Source organism: Colletotrichum gloeosporioides (assembly GCF_011800055.1).
Source record: "Colletotrichum gloeosporioides strain Lc1 chromosome Unknown consensus_117, whole genome shotgun sequence".
Taxonomy (NCBI): Eukaryota; Fungi; Ascomycota; class Sordariomycetes; order Glomerellales; family Glomerellaceae; genus Colletotrichum; species Colletotrichum gloeosporioides.
In genome coordinates, this window is record NW_025544762.1 from 445501 (window position 1) to 464900 (window position 19400).

Genomic DNA, 19400 nt, shown 5'->3' on the forward strand with positions numbered 1-19400 from the left:
GAATGATATTTCCAGTCCGCGTCATACACAACAAACAACGCTTTTCTCGTTTGCGTCTGCCCGAGGCCGTCCCGTACTATCTACATTGTGTGTACATGATGTACCTACTGATATCGTAAACATCCCTTCATTAACTGCATCCCAGAAATCAGATAACGCCGTAGGTCCGTATATACTGAGGAAACCTTGATCCATCGCGAAAAAAAGTTCACCACAGTCGTCGCTGGTAGTAGACCGGCTCCTCGCCCTGCGACAAGCGCTTGATCTCCTCCTTGATCAGCCTCCTCCTCTCCGCTCGGCTGATGGGCTTCTCGCTGGCGGCGTCGGGGTCTGGGTGCTTCTGGTCCTTAACCTTCCACCCCTTGATGTTCCTTTCCCGCTCATCCATCTTCTCCAGGTCTTCCTTGCTCACGCCCGGCTCGTCCTTCTCAGACGAGGAGACCATCTTCTTCCACAGGTCCGACGTCCAGCCCTGCTGGTTCTGTCCGGCGAGCTTCTTCGGGCGTTGCTGCTGCTGCTGCTCGGGCACGGAGGGGTTCACCTCGATAATGATCTGGTCCTGCTTTCCGCCTCCGTACAGGGCGTTGCCGGGTGTGTTTTTGAGGTGCTCGGGCACGGTGTACGAGGTCTTGGGTGACGGCCGCGGGTCATGGTCGGGCTTGATGGCTTCCCGCAGCTGGTTCAGCGTGCGTTGCTGGATCACATAGCCGCTGAGGAACAGAGCTGCACCACAAGAGAGGACTGTTGGCAAGAGAATGCGTTTGCATATGCGGCAGGGCGCATACGCGTGACGCGTTGAGAAGTTAGCCGTTTGCTCACTCGTGGACGGGACTGGAATGCGGGAACGGGGCGGGTGTTACCGATGGCGGTGGAGAGGAGAACGGAGACTTGTGACGATGAGAGGAGCACCATGATTGCCGTGCTTTCTCGATCTTTCTTTTCGGTGACAATAAATTCGATAAATTTGTATATATAGATGGAGTATGTGAAGATGTTCTGCATGCGTTTGAAACAGCAGATAGAGACGCCGTTTGCATTCCCCTGATCCTTTGGCTGCAGTCGCCGCCAGATGTGACGTGGCGGAGGAGTGTGAACTTGGAAGTGGGCTGTTTACTTGGTTCGCGGGGCAACTATCGATAAGCCAGCTGTCAATGGGTGTCATTGGCCGCCAACGTCAGTCAACTTTTTTTCCTTACGGCGGATGTCACGCCTAGCAAGCTAGCTTCTGCGTCGCATCGAATCCACCCCACCAGTATCGACCGAGCGTGATCTACTCCACGAGACCAGCGACGCGCAAAGGCTCTAGAAAGCTTGGCTCGACGATACTTGAGCACAGTAGCTATCGTGCATTGAACGACGCGCCTTCCAATTGGGTCAACCAGTGGACCTTCTCAGTGAATTGTCCTGTTGTATCGAACCTCCCCTTCCACTCTTTCGATCGCCGCGAAGATGAGCAAACCAGACACCATCTACGCCGACGAGCGACGCTTCCTCGACGAGCGCGGCTCCTCCGCCTCCCTGGCCCCCAATGGCGAGAACCCGGCGACGATCATGGAGAAGGCCGTCCGCGAGCGCATCATCGACGCCTACTTCTACAAAGAGCAGTGCTTCGCCGTCAACGAGGCCGACATCGTCGACCGCGTCGTCGAGCACGTTACATTCATCGGCGGTACCTACGGCGTGACCCAGAAGCCGACGCCGTTCCTGTGCCTGGCGTTCAAGCTCTTGCAGCTCGCGCCGTCGGACGAGATCCTCGAGACGTACCTAGGCTTCGGCGGCGAAAAGTTCAAGTACCTGCGCGCGCTGGCCGTGTTCTACATCCGCATGACGAGGAAGGCGAAGGACGTGTACCTGCTGCTGGAGCCGTTTTTGGAGGATCGGCGGAAGCTGAGGAGGAAGGGGCGCGCCGGGACAAGTTTGACGTACATGGACGAGTTTGTGGACGATTTGTTGACCAAGACGAGAGTTTGCGCGACGAGTTTCAGGGAATTGCCCAAGAGGGTTGATCTGGTGGACTTGGGAGAGCTGGAGGAGAGGATCAGTCCGCTTGGTGATATTGATGAGCTGTTGGAGGAGGCAGAGGAAGAGGAGAGAAGGGAGGCAAGCGAAGGCAGTCCAAAAGAGAACGGCGCTGATGACTCTGAGGGAGAAGTGGTTGAGGACAGGAGAGATAGCGGTGAGCCGATGGACGTGGAAAGGAGATCACGGTCAAGGAGCAGAGATCGGTCTCCCTAGATGGAAAAAGTTACAAAATGATACCCAATGTCTCCAGCAAATGGAGTCACCAATTGCTTCAACTACAAGATTGCTGGAACATTACAATCGTGATGTCGTGGGTATATTTCTTTTCTATTGTACAAGCATAACAGGCCTCTTCCACGGCACAAATGCTGCAGCTGCTGTTCAAGTCTATACTTTAGCAGAAAGCTGACGTAGAAGGTTCTTGGCCACTCCAAGAAGACGTTTGTCGTCCCAGTATTGGCCTATCAGCTGCAGACCGGCCACCTTGCGGCTATCATCTGCATTCGCGTCTGGTGATTCAACCTTGGTCGGGATGCTGATAGCCGGCAAGCCAGCCAAGCTCGCAGGCACCGTGAAGACATCATTCATGTAGACCTGCACCGGCGTCTGCTGCTTAATCTCCTCGATCCTGGGCGCAAACGTTGGTGCCGTGGGACACAGCAAGAAGTCCACCTGCGACGGGCCAAGCTTGTCCTGAAGCTCAACTTCATCCTTCATGTCGCTCAGATCAAACTGTTGTCGGTCGTAGAGGGGGTTCTCTAGCCGGAATACACGGTCAAAGTCCCTCTGCACAAGCTTCCTTACGCGCTGTGCTTGGATGAAGTAATTGTCCATAGCTTCGGAGCTCAAGCTGTAGGCACCTAGAAGGATGCGCCGCTTGACCTCGTCACCAAAGCCGAGGCCGCGGGTCTTGGAGTAGAGGACCTCGCCAGCGCCATCACTCTCGTCGCCGCGGGTACCGTAGCGGACGCCGTCGTACTTGGCGAGGTTGGACGACGCTTCTGCGGGAGCGATGACGTAGTACGCTGAAAGGGCGTGCTTGGTCGACGGCAAGGAGACAGGGACGATGTCAACGCCAGACTTTTGGAGTAGGTTTGCTGCATTTGTCCAAGCTGCTCGAATGTGGGGGTCGAGTTCTTCGATGTTGTACTCGAGAGGAATGCCGATTCTCAGGCGTGAGCGGCGGTCCGCCTCCTGTTCTTGTTGGCGCTTTCGGAAGCTCTTGGAAATGGACGTGGGATCTTGGGCATCATGCTCGGCATCTAGGCCAGTGCTGAACACGATATCCTCAATAATGCCCACCTCCCGCGCAAGCAGACCGACGGTATCCAGCGAGTTGGCGTATGGCACCACGCCCCAACGAGAAAGCATGCCGTACGACGGCTTGTATCCCACAACTCCGCAGTACGCCGCTGGGAGACGAATTGAGCCACCTGTATCCGTACCCAAAGCCACGTCCGCATCGCCTGTCTGAACAGCAACCGCACTTCCTCCAGAGCTTCCGCCAGCTGAGGTGGGCGTCGAAGACAGCGGGTTGAGCACCGGCCCATGGGTTGAGTTCAGAGAGTGCGATCCCATTCCGAACTCGTCCATGTTCGTCTTTCCAACTACTTGTGCGCCTCGTTCGCGGAGCTGGCGGACGATGGTGGCCTCGTACGGACTCTTGTGGGAGGAGAGAATGGCGGAGGAGCATGTCGTGGGTAGGTCGTGGGTAGCGATGTTGTCCTTCACAGCCAGCTTGAAGGTCTTTGCTGAGCTGTTGGTTGGAGGCGTAATAGATGCCGCCTCTGCGGACTCTGCGATCTGTTAGCCGTGCCCCGCGCAAGTGGAAAGCTATCGGTCTCTCGTACCCGTCCGCACGAAGTGGTTGCAATCATGTTGCGATCGCCTTTGGAGGTAGGCTATTTGTATCTGTCCAATGCCTCTCGAGTGCAGTGCCCGTGGGCGTAGGCGTGAGAGTTTGACATGAGAGGACATGGGGCCGCGAATGCCAGCTTGTGGAGGTGGTGCTTGTAGCTTCGGGCTCGATTGACGAGCTTCCATTGCACATGGCCGACGATTTCGGTGTATGACTAAGCCTAATTTTCGGCCCCACATCAGAGCCCCGATGCCCCCGACCGTGACCGTAGACCCGACGTGGGGTACTGTTGACTATCTCTTTACCGGAATCACATGGAGTACTAGCCGCCTGCCTTTATCATACGCTTAAGCCAAGTACAGTGATTGTATTTACGGAGATGGTGCTTTTCACACAAGCAACGCGATTCTTCGTCCAGATGGCGTCCTCGGCTAGCAATAGCCACAACAACGCCTTTAAAATCGTACCTATTCACTACAATCATCTAGAAAAGCATTAACATCTGTGAGGTATTCTATTGCAGCGAGATTCAAATAGAATACTCCATGCGAAGTTCTACGAAGGTTATCCCCCAATGAAACCAGTTTGCCAATGCTAGTGTATCATAGTTTTATTAGGATTTGCTGTCATAGCCATAAAAAGCGTTTGTTGATGGGGCATTTCTTTTCTGCACACCACGTTAAATGCCTCTGGCTGTCGTCTCTCTGCCACGAAGTCTGGTCCAAATGTTTCGCCCACCACCAAGCGTCAGAGGGTAGACGCGGATAGTATGCTTCCGCGCCATAATGCCGCCCCAAGTCCTCGGCAAGAAAGCTTTTTGCTCGAATGAAGATCCTGCGATTTTCAGTCGTCCACTCATATTCTACCAAACACTCTCGGCATCTGATTCCGTGAAGTCCAGGGGCGTTTCTCCTGATTCCTCCCAAAAATCTTCCTATTTTACGCGAGGTAGGTTTCATGGAGCACGCACAACATTCAAACGCGGCGTCGTTGAGAGGGTGTTTATAGCACCGGCTATCACTGGTAGCCTCCCGAAAACAGACACACCGATCAGCACTGACGGCTTCCATCATGTCCTCGAAAAACATGTGTCCACACATCAGACCCGCATGTGCTTGGTCCAGTTGTCTCAGAGCCTGTCGTAATGCATCTTTGGTTACGAATCGTCCTCTTTCGACGACACAAACTTGAATCTTCCATGTCAAGATCAAGGAATTATCCTCAGAATTCGACGTATGCCGTATGACCGGAGATTCCCCTATTCCTCGAAAGGCCGCCATGCAACTGGTGCAGTCTAATACTACGGTTTCTATGCCTCGTCTTCTTGGCGTGTTAAACAAGTAGATAAGAGTAGACCACGCCAGACTTTGGTGAGGGCATATCTTCACTCTGCCTTCCCAAGCGATACACCGACGTGGGCTTTCAGGATCTTGTCCCGTTGGAAATGAGTACGCGGCATGCTTGTAGTTGCAAGCGCTACAGTAGATCGTTGGCTGGTCGTGATACCTCTCTTTGAGCTCCATGAATTCGCAATTCGCTGGCCAGTTTGAACGGCATCCACTACAAAGCAAGTCTTTCTTGAGAAGCCTCCTGACTTGCAACTGTCCGGCGTTTCCGATACTTTCACGCCTAAACGCCAACAAGGGATTGCATGACGTTGGCGCGGAGACGGGCGATCGTCTTGATATGACCGATACCCATCGTCGCAGTCGTGAGATCGATCGGGGCTGTTGTGCTGGTTCCGAGTCGTGGAGGTTGGAGAAGCTACCATGAGAGAAAGCCCTATGAAACAGGACGCATACTTGTCGAAGGATAAAAGCGTCTTCAGGATCCAGCCAATCCATGATCTCTAACAACAGCTCCCTGGGAATACGATAGACGGGACTTCGAAGGGCATTTTGCTCTCTTTTGCCTACCCAAGCCACGCTTGGCCCGGTCACAAGGTCCCAATAAGGACTTATACAGAATTTTGATACTTCTTGCATTCTGTTGAAATAGTTTTACTGTGACGTGTGGTGAGGATATAGGGTTATCTTTGGCTGATCAGTTGTCTCAAACGTGGCTGGCGGGAGAAACTTCCGAGGGGAGAGGGATAAGGACAGAAGAACGAGATAAGTGTGAAGGAAAAAAAAGAACAGAAAAAGAAAAAGAAAAAGAAAAAGAAAAAGAAAAAGAGGTTCTAAAACTCTCAAACCTTATGCCTTGCCATGTTCCACGGTTGGATGCTGAAATTTTTGATGGTAAACATACCTTGATGGACTCAGCCACAACACTGACCTGCTGTTCTCTCCGCAACTCATCCTCAGCACATGTTTTACCTCATCAAAGATAGACTGAGATTCTCCAAAAGTGAAATTTTGACAACGTGCATTGGTAATGGATCTCAAATTCCGAATTCGTTTGAAAATCTTGGTGACGTCATTTTCGCTGATGAATACACATTTGAGAAAACAATTTGGTATTAATTCTTCTATTCGATACCTAAAAAGGAACTTGGTATACGAAACGATTTACACGCTTGATTTCCATGTCAATGGTTGAACAACTCGTATCAATGGTGGGGTAGCTCCGAAGGTTGACTGAGTGATGGGTCTTGACTCCTGTCAGTCTCTCCTTTACGGGCTTCTTCCATGGCAACGCCTTCATAGCGAGAAACATTTGCAGCTGACTTTCCTTTGCCGAACACCAGGCCGGGATGTCCGATGTTCAAACAGAATGCGGCAATAACCATAACCCTGAATAATATTAGCGGTCTAGCAGTCAAGGGGAAGGGGATATGCCTACGCTGACTCCAAAGCGATGAACAGGGCTTCATCCCGGAACCAGTGACTGAAGTAACCCTCATGCAGCTCTACAATACGGTAGACGCATCGAAGCAGAATGAAGAACGTGCTGAGACCCAAGAAAAGCAGGAAGAACTTGAGCTTTCCGTTCATCTTGGACCGGCCGATCGAGCGGTTGTATCTGACCATGTAGTCCATGAAGAGGATGGCAAAGACCACAAGCGAGAAGACCTGGAAGACCAGGCCGGCCAACGAGATGTTCACACCTCGGTCGACAGCTTCCTTGGTGGTGCTGACGGAGGATGACCCACCGCCAACGGCCTGGAGGATCAGCGAGACGACATCAGCGGGGATGAAGATCCAGTAGAAGAGTTTCGGCTTGACCCGAGATAGCGAGGGATCGAGGTGATTGATGCTATGTCATGCAATTGGTTAGCCAAGGGGCCAGTCTCACTCATGCTGCTCAGGAATATTTACGTTTGGGAGAGCAGAACATAGATCGCGGCGGAGAAGAAGACGGGCGCGACCGTGATGCAGACTGTAGTGACGTGGCGTAAGCATGAGATCCTCATGGAGACTGATGTGTGTGAACACTGACCGATTTGCATGAGAAATCCTTCAAAGTTGAATGGATTGTCGTAGATCAGAAGTCGTCCGATGTAGCCGACTATTTCCAAAATGCAGCCACTTATCATGCTTCCCATGAAGCCCCATGTCCTCGACCTAATTCCATGGATGGCGTGGCCTACCAAGGCAATAGCAAATAGCGAGATGAATATGGCGCTGGCGGGTACTGAGGGTCGATATTGCAGGATGCTCCATTCGATTGGGCAAAGCTCAAGTGTGCAGTTGGCATTCGGCCCAAAGGCGATCAAGCCGTCAGGTAATCTCGACATTTTCGTATGGTCAGGTCCTCTCGCAATGTCTGAACGTGTAGTGACGGCTTCATCGTAAAGCTATGGGACAGGGCTGGGAAGTCTTCTTATAAAATGTCGGCTAGTCAAGGGATATTCTGTGCGGAAAAAAGTACACCACAGGAGTCGAGTGCCCGGTCGTCCGCAGGAATCGGCCAGAATGGGGTTCCGACGACGTCTGCACGTATTAGCAAAAAGTGGCTTAGACATCCTCCGACGTGGCCCACTATCTAGCCGCTTCCCACCAGACGCACGAGAGATCTAATCTAGCCGAATAATACGCTCCCTTCATTGGGTCAGACGGAGTTCACAAGGTGCTAAGCGTGGCATGTTTCCTAACCCTGGAGCCGCCATACGGAAGGCTCGGTGCCTAAATGACGTTTAGATAAGATCACAAAAGAACCGCTGCCACGCCTTTCAAAAGTGTACAATGTTCACACCGCCCGGTTTACGAACGGACGGGCCTCCCGACGCGCAAGTCGGTTTCCCCCACGCCCGCCCTGAGAAAGTTGTTCATGAATCTGGCCATTGCCTGTTTGCAGGGTAAGCGGAACAAGACAACGAATGCCAATGACGGTTGACGCGACCTCGTGGCTGCCCTGGCTTTAGCGACCGGGGTGGCACCAAGCTGACGTTTAAGGTCTTGGATGATCATTCCCGAAATGGAAATATTGTCGCGACGCTAGCGCCGGGTGGGTCTTCCGCCGGGTGGAGCTCCCGAATCCCGTTTCTCAGCGGAGGGCTTTGGCTCGCTAAGCGTATTCAACGGCCCGTCCAAGGAACTTTTCCAGCCGAGGGCAATGCATACTCAAACTATTCAATCAGAAGACGGAGGCTTAGACTTGAGTTTGCGCCAGAAATATGCTACAAGCGGTTAAAACGTCGCGATGGAATGGGCCTGGCCTGCTGCCTCTCCCGCAGCAGACCGCAAGGTCACACGGAAGTGTTAAGAAGTCAGTGACTGCGAATCAAGAGGAAACGAACTAAGGAGCACTGTACTTTTGAAATTTCAAATCGAGGCGCAGACATCGTTGAAAAGGCAGCCTTCAAGGCTCCAAATCTTCAAGAATGTTGCAAAGGAATTTCAACTTGGAACTTGGCGTTCGTTAATACGGCGAGGCCCGAAAGCTTGGCTTCGTATGTCTCATAAGTGATGCAGAAAAATACTGCCACCTTAAAAGTTCATGGAGCTTCGCAAGTATGCTGGTTGATCGTTGGTCCGGAGATGAAGATATCGTTGTGAGAATATGTCATCTGTTTTAATGTGAAAAGTCAAATGATTTTCTTCTTGCTTCCTAGCTGGATAAAACTTTCTCGTAGCACAATGTAAAACTGGCTTGGAATAAACGAGGGAGCCACGTTGAGACTCACGCTGTTCAATTCAATCCGACTATGCTGGAACTAAATCGATTGGCATATGGGATTCAGCCCGACGGCGAAATAGCTCGGTTCCTCCTTTCAGGTCAAGCTGACGCGGTATTGAGGAACCTGTCCAATTACGGATGAGTTCATGTGGGAATAAAGCCGTTGTATCTGACACCATTACTGCGTGTTCATGCAGTCCTCGACTGATAGACCTGACTCTACTTCGGCTGTAACCATCAGCTCTTGCCACATTTTCGAAGTGTAGGAAATCGACATATTTATACATCTACTTGAGACTTATAAGAGTCTGTTCGATTTGCTGATTACCAATGTCTGTGACCATGACGTTCTGAACTGGCTTGTTATCAAGCAGCACATATCACACTCACGAGCGCCCTTTCACAAAAGTGACATATTCATTCATGATTTCGCAGGTTAGCGAGAAACATTAAACAAATCGGGGATATTGAAAGAGGAGACTTGCTACCAGTGACTTGCCCTTTAACAAAATGAGAATATCTATTCCGTGTAGTATTTAAATCAGGGTGGACAGCCCATCCGACAGCCCGTCTACCGACAGCTCGTTCCAATCATCTGATAACTCCGCTGCATTGCCAAGCGTAGATCCTGATTCTTTTGGCTCCCATCGGATAAGGAGATGTTGCTTATACTCATCCGCCGCGTCAAAACCTCTACTCTTAACGAGATCAAGAAACTTAAGCACTCGTTGCCTCTCCAGCTCTGTCTCCATCTCCCGCCCAACAAAGTCGGCGAAAGGTAGGTAAAGGGCAAGATCAAGACCCAGTTGGCTGATCAGCATTTCTACATGTCCGAGAGCTGCCAAGGCTTGCTGATGAAGTGCTTCGGCGGGCATGACAGGCAGGTCGCACCTTAGTGACTTCCACGCATTCTGTTGGAACATATGCGATAGCCCAGTGAGAGCCCAGTGGTAATATGGGCTGATACTGGCAGATGCTTGATCATGTGGGTCCGAAGATAGTTGCATGAGGTTTCCAATCATGCGGGACTGTAAGGCCGACACTTCACATACAATGTTCAGACCTTGGACTTTCAAGTCGATTGACTCCTTCGATACCTCGTCCCATTCCTTAAGAAAAAGCCGCTGCTCCTCAGTCTTGGACACCCAAGCAAGGGCCCTGATCACATTAGCAAGATGCCTAGAGCGGCAACGAGATTGTTCACCAACCTTGGCTGTAGATCTGCCCACTGCCACATGGCAGAGAGCATGGCGTCTACCTTTCTGGAGTCCGGTAGTGGTACCGAGCCTCCCGCAGCTTCGATTGTAAGGGGTAGGGCGGGCCATGGCTCGGGGGCAACCTGTGTTTCAACGGGTCGATCGTTCTTCGCAATGCTCGAGAGGATGTCGAGGAACTTGAAAAGTCGGACCAGATCCTTCTCAAACGGCGTCCATGTTGAGACTGCTCGCCGTTTACTGTACTTATCGAGGAATTTGGAGATCCTTCTGAGCCACATCTCAAATGTGCCAGGTGCCTCGCATAACATGAGCTTTGGCAAGTTAGCTTTCCGAACGAGGCACATCTGTCACTAATGGACTAACCTCAACAACTGCAAGCAGGAGAGCGCTCATTAAGATCGCCGTGAACTTTGTAATCTCCGGTTTCTTCAGCTCCGCGTCAATGATAGACTTTTGTCGAACCCATGTATCCATGACGTTTCGTTTCTCTTTGGCGTTGATGCGCAGTATTTGAGGGTTTCGACAGGCATACAAAGCTCCGATGATGGATAAGGTGCGGCTGACGTTCTCATCTTGATGAGACATGGCCGTCACAGCAGCACTCCTCAGCACGGACGCTTGAGTGAGAGAGCCCATGGCCTGAAAGTACGTGCTTATGTAGCGCCATGAGTCCTGGACCAATACTCTTGGGACTCGTGAGAGTTCACGCTGATTCACGAAATGGAAGCTCGAAGCGGCCATGGAGGCCGCGCACTCGATGCCCCGGGTGACGCAACTTGAACACGGATGGGCTCCATCGCACTGAGAGTGTTAGCATCCTCTCGACTTTCGATCAATCAAAGACTCGATCGACAGCTTACCTTAATATGCGACTTTTTGCAAGGGGCGCAACGGTGCCCGACGCGTCGCCGATCAAGCTGCCCGCATGGCATCGGATCGGTCTAGTGGGGACAGGAACCGGGACTCGGCAGGATCGGAATATGGCATGACCACCGGACACGGAGTCCGGTCTTCGGTCTCCGGAGAGGTTATTGTCTGTGAGGTTCGATAACGATAGGCTGCAGACAGTGGTTTGAACGAGAAACGTAATCACGGCTGGGCTATGCGCGGATACCGGAGGACATAAGGTCCGCTGTGTGGCGCAGGCATGATTACCTGAGACCTTTTAGTGGGCGTTAAAGAGGCTCGGTAGCGCTTCTTCTTCGCTAGATCAGGATGAGTAATTCAGTCCGATTGCTTCCACGATTGATTCCAAGGATTTGCCATAAATTCTCCTTCAAGTGGTCACTATCAATTCGGGCCTCTATAAAAAGAATAGAGTTATTAGGAACCTAGGTTATTATGTTTTTACTTTTGCAGTCGAGTTGGGCGCTGGGAGATTGTCATCTAATGTTGACTGCAGTTGGCGCCAGCTGCACAGAAGAAAGCATGGCAATTCTCGCTTTGTGAAGTGTGCAGAGAATGATGTTGGAAGAAAGCCATACACCTGCCTACTCCAATGACCACCGAAGATAAGCCTTTGCGAAGCAGCAACGTGTCTTACTAAATTTCTTCGAATAATACCCTATCAGTCGACATACGTACACATTTGCACTCAGCATTCATGGCTCTTGGGCAGCGTTCAATTCAACTGGACCACCGTGCCGTGCGGCCTGGAAAATGTTCTAGGCGCGAAGCCCCCTACAAGCGCATCTCGGGCGGAAGTACTGTGCAGGAACGAATGCTGTTCAACGCCATTGTTGCTCTAGTTGCGCTGTGCCTCATGCGGGTAAGATTGGAAGTTCAGCCTCTTTCGTCAACCAATTCGTCGATACCGCCAGGATTCAGGGGGGCCAGCCTTCTGGCCGCCAAAGGCTGGCCCCCATGGTCTTGAAATCGCTCATAGCAAAGTGATCCATGCATCGCAGGACTTCAAGGAACGATATCAGAAGCCAACCGCACAGTCTTACAAAATGTTTGGCTCTTCAGCTATGATGCAGAATTCACATGGTTCTTATGTTGGCCTCACTGAAGGATTCCGGCCGTCTGGACGGACTCATCTGCCAAGCCAGTTGGTGCATTGAGCAGTTCAGTTTGCGCAGCCCAGCCCCACTTGACCGTGGTGTGAGACCCTATGCGCCAAGAAGGCGAGACAGATGCAGGAAGACGCTAGCCAGGAGAGAGAAATGACATAAAGGGGCAACGAATCAACCAACGGTTGGGTGAATATTTCTTCTCCAGAGGCTTCTAAGGCTGACATGAAAAAGCGAAGTTATCTCAGATGTGTCACCGCCTCTTCAAGACGGTCCCGAGACTCTCGGAAGAGCGAAACCAACTCCTTCTAGAGTTTCAATACCAAAGTTCCAATACAACGTCTCGCTAGAGCTTTGCTTGCGGGACAACGCATTGCGCAGCAGCAATGACCACTCTTAAAAAGGCAGCCCGCTGACATAAACAAGGACTCCATGTCTTTGGGATTCTGGACTTCACGATCGGCCGCCTGTGCTGGCGGAGACGAACGCCTGGAGGCCTTGCGAATCGACTTGTTTGCTCCAACAAACAAGCAGCCAATCCCTGTCGAACCCCGAAGGCCTCGTTTTCGGCCAGCCCAGCAACCCCTGCAGGTGCACCATCGGCGATTTGTTGGTCATGTCTTGCAGCCCCTGATGACTGCTTCAGCTGTGCCTTTGGCGTGCGCCCGGAGTTGGCCCCCGCGAAATGATTTTCGTGCTTTGGTTTACTGCAGTAGGATTTTCTGATAGAGCCCCCCGCAACCAAATCCTTCACACTGTACTCTGTAATGTCGCCTCCGTTGGAACTGTGTTCCAACATGACATGATCAGGAACAAACGCAATCAAAAACCTTCACGGTGAGGATCGCCGTCGCCGATATTGTGAAATATTGGATGAATCTCCAGCCCCAAAGGGGCGTCGCCATCAGCCCCGTTGTTTTAACCTCTGGACCACGAACGAGGCCATGGCTTTCATCTCTCGTAGATGGCGCGTGGAGGACTCCGCGCGCGGTGTCACAGGGGGCAGCCAGTCCGTCTCGCTTGAGCATCGGGCTGTTTGACTTGCCCGTTGGTGTTGCGGTAGGCGCATCTTGGTGGGAAGAGGCGGCGAAGTGCCGGACGGCTCGGGCGCTGCAAGCGTAGCATTAAGCTAGTTAATAAGGACCTAGAAGTGGGCGTTTTCCGAGTCATGCTCAACTCGATTGGCTGGATTGAGGCTCACCAAATTGACCAAGAACAACTTGAAAAGTCTAACCGGCGGAGACCAGAAAAACGTCGCACAACGACATGCCATCACCTGGGTTTCTTTTAAAGAAGAGACCCGCCTTGATTTGGCATTGAGGGTCTTGGCAACTTCGTGCGGAGGAATAGTCCGTCTGTTGTGCGCCCGTCGACGCACTACGAGCTGCCAAGGCCAACATCGTCACCAACAGAAGCGACAATCTCTGCTCTCTATCCGTATTTCCTCTCCCCCAAGGTGCATGGACCAGCTATCCTCGGCGCTTGCATCTTATCTCCTGCCCATGCAGCGAGACACTGTGACACGGAGGTTTTGACCTTTCCATTTCCCAGCCAGCTGGGCAACTCTGCAGATGCCAAGCTGAGCTAGCCAGGTTTCTTTGCTTTTCCGCTGCCAGGCACAGCAGGCTGGATGCGCCTCGCGAGGGTTCCTGGGCATGACTCGGCCTTGTTTTGTCACTTGGGACTCCAATCCTTGGCTGCGAATCTTGGCAATTAAAACGGGATGAACGTGATGGAGGCGCTAACCTTCACTTTCACGCATCAGGGGGCCATGCAGACTTGGCAAAGTCGATGGGATATATGGGAGCACGCATGCCGCGACGTCCAGTTTGGGACTTCCTCTTGTTCTTTACTAGTCAACTGTCAGTCGCTGTGTTGTTTGGCAGAGTCATTCGTTATCTCAACCAAGTCATTCTTTATAATATCTAAATAGTCATTCTTTTTTACCAACCATGCATTACAAGACTGTTGCTGCCACTCTCCTCGTGGCCGGAGCCACTGCCTCCCCCTTCCGCCGTCAGACTTCGAACGAGACCTTCTGCGAGGAGGACGCCCCCGAGACGCAGCCTACCACCTCTGTTCACTTCCCCAGTGCTCCTTTCCCCGTGAACACCACCGTTCCTGGAGTTCCTTCTCGCCCTGGCACTGGCGGCAACCCTGGATCTTACCCCGGAAAGCCTGTCAACCCGGGCAACGAGACTCCTTCCTACCCGGTTGTGCCTACCAACGCCGGCGAGACACCCTCTTCTCCCAGCAAGGCCTCTACCGGCGGTGAGTCTTCCAACACCGGTTACGGCTCTGGCTCTGGCTCCGGCTCTGGCTCTGGCAACTCTGGAAACAACGGCACTCCCTCCAAGGGTGGTGACTACCCCGTCAAGGGCAACGACACTCCCAGCAAGGGTGGAAACGCTTCTCCCTCTTACCCCGAGCAGCCCTCCGCTCCCGGTGTTTCTACTCCCTCCACCCCCGGCGGCACCGGCAACACTCCCTCCTACCCTTCCTACCCCTCTTACCCCGGCAAGCCTTCCAACCCGGGTGGCAACGGCGGCAACGTCCCTTCGTACCCGAGCAAGGCTGCTGAGGCGGCTTCTTCTGCTCCGTACATCCCCTTCCCCATGAACACTTCCACCCCCTCTGTTGCCCCGTCTTTCACCACCGTCCCCGGTGTTGCTCTTCCCACCGAGCCCATTGCCAGCGCCACCCTCCCCGTTGCGAGCAACAACGCTTCCGCCCCTATTCCTAGCTCTACTGCTCCCGCTACCACTATCCCTTACGGTGTCGCCATCACCAAGTGCACCGTTCCTGGTGACTTCGCTCTCACCTTCGACGATGGCCCGTTCACTTACACCAACCACGTCCTCGACCTCCTCGCTGAGGCTGGTGCCAAGGCCACCTTCTTCGTCAACGGCGAGAACTTCGGCAACATCAACGAGGAGCAGGACGTTGTCAAGCGTATGATCGCCGACGGCCACCAGATTGGCTCTCACACCTACAGCCACCCTGACCTCGCTACCCTTGGCGATGCCGACATCATCCCTGAGATGACCACCCTCGAGGACGCTCTGATCAACATCATCGGAAAGTACCCCACGTACATGCGCCCTCCTTACTTCAGCTGGAACGACAACACCCTGTCTATCCTCAAGGCTCTTGAGTACCACGTCATCCACGCCGATGTCGACTCCCTCGACTACGCCAACAACGCCCCTCTCGGCAACCTGACCAGTGTTGGCATCTTCGAGGAGGGCCTCAAGAAGGGTGGCTCCATCGCTCTGGCCCACGAGGTAAGCACAATCTCACGCCTCTCATCAACGCTCATCACTAACATCAAAATAGGTTCACCAGAACACCGCCGAGTACCTTGTCCCCGAGTTCCTCCGCATCATCAAGGAGAACAACCTGAACGCCGTCACCGTCGGTGAGTGCCTTGGTGACCCCGAGGCCAACTGGTACAAGACCAAGCGCACCTCTACTCCTACCGCCACCGCCTCCAAGATCGTCGTCTCCATCACCAGCACTGCTACCCCCACCGGTGTCATCGGCCCCGACGGTGCTTGCGGTGGCTCTGAGGGCTACGTCTGCGAGGCTGGTGCCTGCTGCTCCGAGTACGGCTTCTGCGGTTCTTCCCAGGCTTACTGCGGAACCGGCTGCCAGCCCCTCTTCGGTGTCTGCGGTGCCGCTGCCCCTGCTCCCTCCGGCTCCGTCACCACCACTGCCAGCGCTCCCGCTGCCACCCAAACCGGAACTGGTGGCGTCAGCCCTGACAGCTCCTGCGGTGGTGCCAACGCCTACACCTGCCCCGAGAGCACTTGCTGCTCTGAGTACGGCTTCTGCGGCACCACTACTGCTCACTGCGGTACTGGCTGCCAGCCCCTTTTCGGCACTTGCTCTTAAGTTGCCGAGACTGTAGAGTTTGTGGGTGTACCGTTTATGACGCCAGGGTGATGTGGCTTGGGTTTAAAATTTCCTATATATATATCCTGTAGAGTGTGTATAGAGTTAATAGAGTGTACTTACTTCACCAGTGATATAGCCTCCCAGCCAATCCAAGTCTATACCTCATACGACATGCTGAGTAGTAGTGAATGCTACTGTGAAATGTGACCTGAAACAGCCGAGCAACATGCTTGCGAAGAAGCCTGTATAACGTATGATGGAATTGTTAAAGAAAGTGTGGGCTGTCCAATAGTGAATAGGATCCCAGTGCTTCGACGAAAGCACACGTGAGCTTGTGCTGGAGTCCGCTCATGGGCGGAAGGGATAGGCTCAAAGTCGCCGACAGATTGTTTGTTCCATGGGCTTTGTCATGAATGTTCATCGCCAATGATGCCCAGCCGTGCCAAGTTCCCCGAGCCACGGCCGTGGATGTCGGGCAGCTTCGTTAAACCCCGCATTTAGGCGAAAGTTGCCTTGGCCATCGATCGGGTCTATCCGATTACAGCACTACCCCAAATGGTTTGGTTGCCGCTATCCGTAGAAGACGGAAAAAAGAGGAACTCCGGTGGGATAATCATCTTCAGGGTCACTCGGGAACAAACCGGGCAAATGGAACTTCTCCCAAATCCTAATTCGGATTTGTCAATGGACATCGGGCTGGTTCCTGCGCTTGATTTGTCCCGAGCCTACTGGATTCCACCACTCAGCAATCACCACTCATTGTGTGCGTCAAATAGCATGCAAAAGTGCACGCCATATTGTTCCATAGTCAAAGACATCACTAAAACCTTCGCGAGAAACGACGACGAGTCTTCGTTCCTCTCGTATAGAGATATCCCGAGTTTTAGACTGTGCAATGCTGTATTGACCATCATCGGCAGCTTCTAGATAAATATGAATCATCTCAGGCCAAGAGTTAGTGTTTGTAGCACCTGCAATCATATTGCTGTGTACAGACATGTCTCAAACTCTCAAACTTTCTTTTCTTATATGTCTCCTATGGGGCTTACTGGCTGTGGCAGACTTGACCGCGCATGGCGTCGGCCCTCGAGCTATCTACACCTGCACAGTCCCCGCGAACAATAATGGCACCGATGATTCGCCAGCCATCTTAGCTGCATTCAAGGAATGCCGCAAAGGTCGTCGGATCGTGTTCTCGAATACGACATATCACGTCAACCAAATGATGACAACCACGGACTTGGAAGATACCCAAATTGAGATACATGGCACTTTGCTGGTAGAGTCCCTCACATCGTCAACTCCATAGTCTTTGTGTAGCTGACAAGCAGCTGAAAGTGGAGCAACGACACCGACTACTGGGTGAGCCACCCTCAACCGACTGGTTTCCAGAATGGTTCTGCAGCTTGGTTCCTAGGCGGCAAGAATGTCACCATAGATGGTTTCGGCTATGGAACTTTGGACGGCAATGGCCAAGTCTGGCAAGTGGTTTACCCGCAGCTCAATAATATGCAATCAGACTAATGTGCGTTCTAGGTACAACTTGGTTAAAGGCCAGTCGAACTACCCAGATCGCCCTCACGCTTTGGCCATTTGGAAAGCCACGGACATGACGGTTCGCAACGTCCGAATGGTTCAGAGTCAAATGTGGACCATGACAATCATGTGGTCAAAGAACGTCCTCTTTGATGGTATCTACATCAACAGTACATCTAGCAATGGCTACCCTGCCAGGAACACCGACGGAGCAGACACGATTAACTCGGATCACATCACGTTTCGCAACATGTACATTCGGAATGGCGATGATGCCATTGCCCTGAAGGGTAATTCCACCAACATCTTGATCGAGGAGTCGACCCTCGACCGCTCCCTCGGAATCGCATTTGGAAGTCTTGGGCAGTACAAGGGTGTGTTCGAAAGAGTTGAGAATATTACTGTCCGCAGAATCAAGGGGCTCAAGACTCGATATGGTGCCTATGTCAAGACTTGGACCGGTGATCAGGTGTCGTACCCACCTAACGGGGGCGGCGGAGGTATCGGGTGTAAGTCTTTCCACCCCGCTCGAAGGAGGTCGTAGGCTGACATGAATCTTTGACAGACCTTCGGAATGCAAGTGAGTGTTCAAACTTCTGTATGATTGAAGCTCGAGATGTTGATATCTCTATAGCATTGAGTGACTTCAACTTGACTCAGACACAACAAGTGCCATTCGTCATCGGCCAATGCACAAGCTACAGCGGTGAAAAAGGAGACTGTGAGAGCAGCAAGTTCAAGATATCCAACATGACGATTCGCGGCTGGGTCGGCGATGGAGCATCAAGTTACGTCGCAGATATGGATTGCAGCAAAGCGGCTGGGGGCTGTGACAATATCACCATCGAAAATGTCGGCTTGACCAACACCACTACGGGCGACGCCGTTACGAAATATCGATGCAGAGACGTCACTTCAGTAGAGGGCTTTACTTGCACATGAGTTCGCAACATGAGTATGTCTTGCTTAATAAACAACTTTTCCTGAAGAACTTGTGTGACCATATCTGCTGGCCAGCCTTCATTCATTTAATGTGATGCCCGCTGTCCCTAGTCTTGTGGCCCCCTTAGTCGACCTTTTCGTTCATTCACATATGCCGTGGGACTCTCGCGCGTTTGCATCGCCTTCACGACAAGGCGCGAAGAGCGAAGCCACGATATTAGATGACGCAAAGTCAAGAAAGTTGATACCAGGTTTCACAACATTGGCTAGGTAAGGCACAACAGATGTAACATTCATCCGACAGAGCTTTGGTACGGCGCCATTCCGTCATTCAGCCCTCTAAGCCTGGACAACGACATGTACGTTCCTTCAATTTCTCCCGTAAGCCTACATGAACCAATAATTCATCCACGCCCACTGCGTAATAGCCTATTAGTCCTCAAGGGTACCTTTGCCGTAGGATCCGAAGACGCGGCAGCAGCTACGCGTAGCTGCGGTTCAGCTCGCAGTCAGCAGCCACGCATTGTGATGGCATGACAATCAGCCAGTAGGATTCGTCCTTAAATCCAACTTAGATGCGATTGGCCTGTCAAATTACTGCACAGTGGGGTATCGTGAAGTAGTCATGCGGCGTAGGTGTTCGTGATGCGGTAACAGAAACTGGTATTCAGACTTCTTTTCATCGCTGCCACATTAATGAGACTCATTAACTGTTCAGCGGCGGCTTACTGTGCGCATCGACATGGAAGTGATTCCGTCAGACCCTCCATACAAACATGATTCAATGCTTAGAATAAAACGTCGCCAGGCTAACAGGGCTTTCTTGTGACAATTCAATTACACTTTGTTCTATGC

At 52.3% G+C, this 19400-nt stretch overlaps 7 protein-coding genes across 7 annotated transcripts; 3 read left to right on the forward strand and 4 right to left on the reverse strand.

Annotated features, from left to right (window-relative positions):
* Positions 1 to 208: 208 nt before the first annotated feature.
* GCG54_00009117 (uncharacterized protein) lies at positions 209 to 912 on the reverse strand (the record flags this gene model as incomplete). The annotated part of the gene is made up of 2 exons (XM_045409066.1): positions 209 to 723; positions 786 to 912. The coding sequence occupies 2 exons, from the start codon at positions 910 to 912 to the stop codon at positions 209 to 211; spliced, it is 642 nt and encodes a 213-aa protein (XP_045256311.1).
* A 537-nt stretch (positions 913 to 1449) lies between these two features.
* GCG54_00009118 (Pre-mRNA-splicing factor 38) lies at positions 1450 to 2235 on the forward strand (the record flags this gene model as incomplete). The annotated part of the gene is made up of 1 exon (XM_045409067.1): positions 1450 to 2235. One exon carries the CDS (start codon positions 1450 to 1452, stop codon positions 2233 to 2235), a length of 786 nt encoding a protein of 261 aa, XP_045256312.1.
* Positions 2236 to 2409: 174 nt separating this feature from the next.
* Positions 2410 to 4065, reverse strand: GCG54_00009119 (Glutamyl-tRNA(Gln) amidotransferase subunit A; the record flags this gene model as incomplete). Its single annotated transcript, XM_045409068.1, has 2 exons — positions 2410 to 3818; positions 3873 to 4065. 2 exons carry the CDS (start codon positions 4063 to 4065, stop codon positions 2410 to 2412), a joined length of 1602 nt encoding a protein of 533 aa, XP_045256313.1.
* A 2366-nt stretch (positions 4066 to 6431) lies between these two features.
* GCG54_00009120 (Sphingoid long-chain base transporter RSB1) lies at positions 6432 to 7559 on the reverse strand (the record flags this gene model as incomplete). Its single annotated transcript, XM_045409069.1, has 4 exons — positions 6432 to 6615; positions 6665 to 7078; positions 7141 to 7201; positions 7262 to 7559. 4 exons carry the CDS (start codon positions 7557 to 7559, stop codon positions 6432 to 6434), a joined length of 957 nt encoding a protein of 318 aa, XP_045256314.1.
* Positions 7560 to 9477: 1918 nt separating this feature from the next.
* On the reverse strand, positions 9478 to 11090 carry GCG54_00009121 (uncharacterized protein; the record flags this gene model as incomplete). The annotated part of the gene is made up of 4 exons (XM_045409070.1): positions 9478 to 10099; positions 10150 to 10469; positions 10522 to 10959; positions 11019 to 11090. The coding sequence occupies 4 exons, from the start codon at positions 11088 to 11090 to the stop codon at positions 9478 to 9480; spliced, it is 1452 nt and encodes a 483-aa protein (XP_045256315.1).
* Positions 11091 to 14122: 3032 nt separating this feature from the next.
* Positions 14123 to 16064, forward strand: GCG54_00009122 (putative peptidoglycan-N-acetylglucosamine deacetylase; the record flags this gene model as incomplete). The annotated part of the gene is made up of 2 exons (XM_045409071.1): positions 14123 to 15454; positions 15507 to 16064. The coding sequence occupies 2 exons, from the start codon at positions 14123 to 14125 to the stop codon at positions 16062 to 16064; spliced, it is 1890 nt and encodes a 629-aa protein (XP_045256316.1).
* A 1000-nt stretch (positions 16065 to 17064) lies between these two features.
* Positions 17065 to 18545, forward strand: GCG54_00009123 (Alpha-L-rhamnosidase rgxB; the record flags this gene model as incomplete). The annotated part of the gene is made up of 4 exons (XM_045409072.1): positions 17065 to 17346; positions 17406 to 17552; positions 17587 to 18112; positions 18238 to 18545. The coding sequence occupies 4 exons, from the start codon at positions 17065 to 17067 to the stop codon at positions 18543 to 18545; spliced, it is 1263 nt and encodes a 420-aa protein (XP_045256317.1).
* Between the last annotated feature and the right edge of the window lie 855 nt (positions 18546 to 19400).